Below are 7,500 nucleotides of genomic sequence, written 5' to 3'. Positions count from 1 at the left end.
GGTGATGACGGTCCCCGCGAAGAAGAACGAGCTGCTCAGGTCCCATAAACTCGTCACGTTGGACGAATTTCCAGACGGATTCACGCCGGCTCGGATCGCCGACGTCACTTGCTGCAGTCGGGAAAAACGGGAGAAAGTATGACTTAATGCTGCGTCTTTATCTAGAATATTCGCCCAAAAGTATTGGGACACCTGTAATCTCCAGTTATATGTGGTTCCTTCTCAAACTCGAAACCATCCTGGAGGCACACAGTCGTATAGGATGTCTTTGGATTTGGAATTTGGTGTGCAAAATCCAATCCCATCCGATCTATTTAGAAATAATGAACAACCACTGAGACCCAAGCTGAACTTCTACTGTATCTGAGAGCTGTTCTATATTCTGATCTCTTTTCTCTTTCTAAAAGGCCGTGTGCATGACCTGAGAGAGAATGTGTGTGTGTGTGTGTGTGTGTGTGTGTGTGTGTGTGTGTTATGGATAAATATTGTGTTATAGAGTAGCGTGAAAGCTGACAGATCAAAAATCAGTGAAATTGATCTGACATTTGTCACTGTAGTTAAAGGATTGGTTAATGATCAGAGTGAGTAAAAATGACAGTTTAGGCACCACATGAACTCATTTCGCGAGTCTGTCATGGAGCTACATGATCAGCAAATTACACTCAGGGACAATTCCGGTAAGATGGAATGGCCCGGAAAAGGGTCCACCAACAGGATGGTTTGTTGAACTGCATGCGTGTTTGGTGTATGAACCTTATTTAAAATATTATAATATATATATATATATATATATATATATGCAAATTGACCATTTGTTTAGGTCTCAATTATTTCAAACTATCTCTAGGATTAAGGTTTAATGTTTTTCAAGGTTGGAGGAAACCAGAGAACCCTGTGGAAACCCCCACAGACCCGAGGAGAATATAGACAAAACATATAGACGACTTTTTGTTTTTTTAAGGGTGGAACGATACGATAAAACACCCTCCCACGTTCACCTTCATCTACTACTCCATCGCAACTCGAACAAACCCACATGATTTTTATTTTCTTCAGTTCTGGATTTGTACACACACGATTGCATGCCTAATTTCCAAGATTAAAGCTGTACATTCACTCGTTGTCATGGTTACAATTTAAAATCCCTATGCAATTGCTCAAGCATTCAAATAAATACAAACAAACATTGCAAACAATCAGCCAATTAAAAGAAAATATGATATTTTCCTTGGGATTTGTTGAACACGGTGCAAGTTTTCACAGAGCTTCATTTTTTCCACATTTTGTTATGTTACAGTTTTATTCCAAAATGAATGTAATTCATCATTTTCCTCAAAATTCTGCAAACAAAACCCTGTAATGACAACGTGAAAGAAGTTTTAGCTTTTGCTCAATACTTGTTAAAGTATTGTTACTTGTTAAAATCTCCTTCAGCACCAGTTACAGCTTCAAGTCTTTTTGAGTTTGATGCTAAAAGCTTGGCACCAATTTTTGGGCGGTTTCTTCCATTTTTCTTTGCAGAACCTCTCAAGGTTCACCCAGTTGGTTGGGGAGCATCATTGCAAAGCCATTTTCAGCTCTCTCCAGAGATGTTCAATCGGGTTCAAGTCTAGGATCTGTCTGGACCACTTATTTTAGGGTCATTGTCCTGTTGAAAGAAGAACCATCGCCCCAGTCCAGAACGCTCTGGAGCAGGTTATCACAAGGATGTCTCTGTACATTGCTCCATTCATCTTTCCATTAAACCTGACTAGTTTCCCAGTTCTTGCCACTGAAAAACATCCCCACAGCATGATGCTGCCACCACAATGCTTCACTGTAGGTATGGTATTGGACAGGTAATGAGTAGTGCCTGGTTTCCTCCAGACATAATGCATTTAGGGCAAAGAGTTCAATCTTTGTTTCTCATGGTCTGAAATGGTCCAGGTTTGGGATCTCCTAGATCAAGTGAAGGGAAAATTTCATTGGAGAAGAACCACACATATATCTGCAATAAATGGACATACGGATGGGTTCCCACTTGAGTATGGTTCCTCTCAAGGTTTCTTCCTTGCCACAGTCGCCACCGGCTCATTTATCAGGGACAGACTTACACTTATAAAAAACATATACATTTTTATTCTAACATTTTCTGTGTAAAGCTAATTTGAGACATTCATTGTTAAAAGTGCAATACAAATAAAAATGAACTGAATTGAACATATAGCTGGAAAAACCATGTGTCCCAATACTTTTTTCCAAATTCGTGTACGCTGGTATAGTCAGATTTGCCCTCCCTGTTCCTCGTTTCATAACGCAGTGTTTAACACTGAAATATGAAGCTGCCAAATACGAATAAATTAACATTCAGATTCCTTCTGTCTCGACGTTCTTTCGCTCTTCCCAAAAGCTACGGCATTCGATTAGTCAAGCTCAAGATTTAATAATTTTTTTTTCTCTTTTCTCCTGGTGCTGGAAGGAGGTGAAGCTGCTCCAGGGCTTTTACTTTCCTCCACCAGTGCTGTTACGTTTAATTACTCCCACTGGGCATTAAAAAAAAACATGGCAATTTATCTTATGGGGAAAAAAGAAGAAATAATTGTAAGGCATGATTCCTTTGAGAATCCAAGAGCATATACTGAAGCTTCTCTGTTGTGGATAACAAAAAATATCTATCTATCTATCTATATATATATATTTGGGGGAAAAGTTATATAAATAAATACAAGTTGTTATTTGTATCTGTGATGCATCACACATTTGCATCTGCAAAAAACAAATTATTTACATTAAACTTTTACTTTTATTATATAGAAAGTGACCAATCGTTTGCTACCAATATTTTTAATGTCGATTGATTTCTCCTCGCTAAACCCTTTCTCTCGGCACCGCTGCTGCTACGTAAAGTCGATCTGTACTATACTATTTGTATCCCATTGGCTATGCATCGCGGTGCGTTAGCAAAAAATCTCCCTTTAACTTGAACTACGATTTCAGCATGACAGTACCTCTGTTCACAATAAAGACCTGCTTTCCATGGGTTAAAAGATGTAGATATCCTGCTATGAGGGTGGTCACAAAATATGAAAATATTTACACGAATTATGATTCTGGAAATGAGTATGTTCATGAACATTTCTTGTTTATGAACATAGATATCCTGTCGATTTCTTCTCTACAACATCAGAAGGATTCGACTATTTCTGTCCACACAGGCCGCCCAGGTGTTTGTTCAGTCTCTTGTCATTTGAAGACTCGGCTACTGCAACTCTCTGCTGGCAGGTCAATCCCTTCACTGGCTTCCAGTAGCTGCACGTATCAGATTCAAAACACTGATGCTTGCTTACAAGGCCAAAAATGGACCAGTACCATCTTACCTCAGAGACCTCACTGCACCACGCTGTCTGAGATCCTCAAGCACTGCCCGACTGGTACCACCTTCTCTCAGAATAAGAGGTAAGTACACTTCAAGGCTCTTCTCTGTTCCTTCACCGAGGTGGTAGAATGAACTTCCCCTAGATGTCCGTACAGCGGACATCTTTAAGCGACTGAAATACTTAAATTAGCACTTTCCAAGTTTGCTTTGTAGAATATGAGTTATATTTATATTAGGTTTGTAATCTGGCATACCAGTGTAGATTTATTCATTACTAGAGACTCAAAGCACGTTTATACGTCGAAGGGCGTCTGCTAAATGCCGCAAATGTAAATGTTTAAAAAACTTGCAGTATAGTTCTGCACGATGCCGCTAGAAGCCTTGTGGAAGGAACCCCAAAGGAGCTTCCTATCCAGATCGTTGTGTTCCCAGAGCAAAATAAAAGTTTGCGTTTCAAAATGATGTAGTTCTCTAGGTTCTGTTTTAGTCCTAGACTGCCAAAGAACTAAAATCAATCTGCAGGACCATTGGTTCAAACAGTGTACCAGGAAAGTATTGCCATGTATCCAGATAACAAGGCATCAAGACTTATGATACAGGTGTTTAAATGAACATTAAAGAACCTGAACATCCTCCATGACACCAAATCTGTATATTTTTGAGCCGCTGTGGGATGTTTTAGAAAAGCGATTCAGGAAAAGTCTTTCTCCACATAGTAAAGGATCATAAAGTGACCTAAACCTCAGGCTGAATTGGCGTCCAAAGGAGGGTCTACCCCCATACTAATAAAGTATACCTGTTTAAAATAAAGTGTTCTATATTTAGCCCTGTGAGTAGTGGATTTGATGTCTCTGAAATCATTTATAAATCATCAGAGGTTTTCCGAGGATGATCCTTCTCCAAAGCCTGGCTCCTGTAGCACTACGAAGTGTACGTGAGAGGATCAAACACTGGCTTGGGTTTGAAGCAATATGCATCATGAATGTGAATTTTTACAATGTGTATGAGCTAAAGTGGGTAACAAACATTGCAAAAAGTTTTTTGAACATGTTTTTGACAGATGGAGGAATTCAGACAGATAGAATTGGTATGAAAAACAAAAAGAAATCAAGGGAAGAGCAGTTTCGAGGGCAGCAACTGATGTTGTTGTGCTGGTAATGTGAATAACTACTGTGTGCAGAAAGGCATCTTAGCATCCACAATAATCAGGGTAGAAGATCAAGTTCTACTTGTTTGAGTGAAGAAAAGAAGCTAAATATTTGAGTGAGTTTAGATCTTTATCCGAGCCTAATTGAATCAGGGTGTGACCGGTTACAAGACTACGCTCAGCCTGAGTGCGATTGTAAGTGACTGGGTTGATAAAATTGTCAATGAGCTACAATGAAAATAGCCCATGATATGCTTTTTATGTTGGAGTATCACCTAATCCATCCAACATCCTAATAACTTGTGATTAGCTTATATACCTCGTAGTGCTTCTCCTGAGAAAATCCTGAGTAATCTCAGTGTGAGTTTAATCCTTCACAAAAGATGAGCCTTTTGTGACACCTGTTTTTTCACGCTTTTGTTCTCAATGCAAACGATTGGATTCGGGCCAAACATGTACATGCACAGGACCCCAATTTAACAGAGGCATGGTTTACTCTTGTCCCCTGCTAACCGTGCCCTTTTTATTCCCACTCTGTGTCACAGTGTGGTGCTTAAAAAGCCCTGGCTGGAGAGGAAGTCGGAAAATAAAGCCTCCGGAGCATGACAGATTTGCCTGATTACCCTTTTCATCTTGATCTCTTTTTTTTTCCAACTGAATGACATTATTCACAAATGGGTATATGCATGCATTCAGAAAAAAAAAAACTCTGAAAATTGCTTTCACAAAAGGCTTACTAAGATATTTTCGCTGTATGCTTGGCCTTTCTCATGTAATCAGGCAGCATTGAGAGCCCAACGTTCCATTTAATGTAAAGAAGAGGTCATTGATAAGACACTTGTAGGTGAATAGTGGGCAGACAAACGTTCTGGGGAGTCAAGAAGAACATCTAAGAGATAAATAATGGTTTAGGACAGAGCAATGGTCAGATTAAATGTATAGTTAAAAAATATGGATTGGCTACTAATTATAGAGATAAAAATGGGGTTAGAAGTTTTCCAGTGGATTGGAAGTTAAATAACGAAAAAAAAGTGAGAAAATAGGGTTTTACCTTCAGGGAAATGCTGGATTGTTAAAAATGTTGGGAATATAACCTTGGATGAGACAGCAGTCATTTGTACTAATAATTTATTGACACACAATGCTAATTTCCAGAATTGAGCAACGTCAAATTAAAAAAATCAGAAATTAGTGGTCAAACGGCACTGTCCATGGTGCTGAAATGGGATGTATGGTTTTTTTTCTTCCAAAGCATTCAATAAATATACAAAACAGCATGTGTACACCACAGCCAAGCAACGTGTCTGTTGTGTGTGTGTGTGTGTGTGTGTGTGTGTGTTTGGGAAGGTGGAGGCTATGTAGCTGTGAATATTTTATTCTATAGAAAGCTGGAAAATCACAACAATGACAACATTTTTTGCTGCATTTGCACTGTGTATGTGTGTGTGTGTGTGTGTGTATGTGTGTGTGTGTGTGTGTGTGTGTGTGTGTGTGTGTGTGTGTGTGTCGCCTTGCCTCACCTTCACTAACTCTTCCAGCTCGGTGGAGTTGACGCACGGGTGATCGATGAGGAACTGCAGCTTCTGGCTGAGGATGGCGAGTTTCTGCGAATTCTCGTGCGGCTGTTCCAGCGCTTTGAACACAGTGGCTCCCATGATCAGATAAAGAACGACCAGCAAGAAGACGGTGAGCACGGTTTTCCAGCGCATGACGCTGACACGCGGCTCAAACTCATCCTCAGTGTTCAGCACCACCGGCTTGGCAGAAAAAGACAGTCGCGGCTTGGAGTTGTGAGCAGCGGCTTTGGGGTCCAGAAGATCAGGAGCGGCCACTGGTTTTGGACAAAAAGGAGATGAAGTAATGGAATCACTGGATGAATGAATGGATGGGTTTTTCTTTTTGTATGCTCCATTACATTTATTTTCGACTTATACAAATCTTTAAAGTATCTGATACATTGGACAAATTATGAATCAATCAGCTATATGTGGTTCCTCTCCAAACTGTTATCACAATGTTGAAGGCACTTAATTGCACGGGATATCTTCGGATGCTTGGCAGGAAAGTTTCCTTTCAATTGAACTGGAAGACCCAAACCTGGTCTATGACAATGCCCTGTGCACAAAGCATACGCCATGAAGATATGTTTAACATGGGTTGGAAGATGTGAAAGATCTCCTGCTCTTGCATGTTCTTATATGCCTGCAAAAAAATCGCTCCTGAGACTCTTTTGTGCACCAAAATCTCTTCTGAGCTCCACTCTTCTGGGAAAATGTTGTGCTCATTCAAAGAAAATGGTGTTAGTTGGTGAGGTCAGAATCTGATGTAGGTAAGGTGAGGAGATCTGTGGTGCCTCTCCAATTAATCTCAATAGGATTGGAGCTCTATAGCAGGAGATCTCTTCCAACCCATGAAAAGCAGATCTTCATGGAGGTTGCTTTGTGCACAGGGTTTGAGTCCTCTAGTTCAAGTGCAGAGGAAATATCATGCAACAGCATTAAAAGACGTCTTATACAATCGTGTGCCTCCGGGATCGGGGAAAAATGATATACAGCTGGAAAATGTGTGTCCCAATACTTTTGATGATTTTTTTATGCACAGTTGTATATTCTATATAATTATTGTACATAAAGCACAATGAAGCAAAATACATGACCAAACCCTACATTTTGAAACAACATCCAAAGGATATTTCTTTTTTTTTCATTTCTGATACATACAGAACATAAATCCTATAATGCACTGCAACAGGAAGCAGCAGGGGTCCCACATTTACATTTTGCCCCCTTTTACCCCCGAACCTTGACCAGCGTTCATAATTTATATCAGATCTATGAAATTGTAAATTCATGTTCTGTGAGTGGTTTTTTATTTATTTTTGCTGTCCAGACATAACAGGGTCAGCTGATACCATCGAGAAATTAGCAGCGGTGGGTGGAAGGAGAAATCTGTGTTTTTAAAAAAATAATATTTATTTATCGCTGAACTCCTACGCTAA

At 39.8% G+C, this 7,500-nt stretch overlaps 1 protein-coding gene across 1 annotated transcript in view; it reads right to left on the bottom strand.

Annotated features, from left to right (window-relative positions):
* The window catches only part of kcnk2b (potassium channel, subfamily K, member 2b), a 20,334-nt gene that overhangs the window by 11,318 nt on the left and 1,516 nt on the right, over positions 1-7,500 (bottom strand). The window contains exons 2-3 of the mRNA XM_046873726.1: positions 6,023-6,333; positions 1-111 (exon numbers count right to left, since the gene is read on the bottom strand). The exon at positions 1-111 is cut by the window's left edge and continues 7 nt beyond it. Of these exons, the coding sequence (XP_046729682.1) occupies positions 1-111; positions 6,023-6,333 (422 nt within the window). The remainder of the gene's footprint in view (positions 112-6,022; positions 6,334-7,500) is intronic.

This window comes from Silurus meridionalis, chromosome 18 (genome assembly GCF_014805685.1).
Source record: "Silurus meridionalis isolate SWU-2019-XX chromosome 18, ASM1480568v1, whole genome shotgun sequence".
NCBI classification, from domain to species: Eukaryota; Metazoa; Chordata; class Actinopteri; order Siluriformes; family Siluridae; genus Silurus; species Silurus meridionalis.
This window is presented reverse-complemented; position numbering and strand designations above follow the sequence as displayed.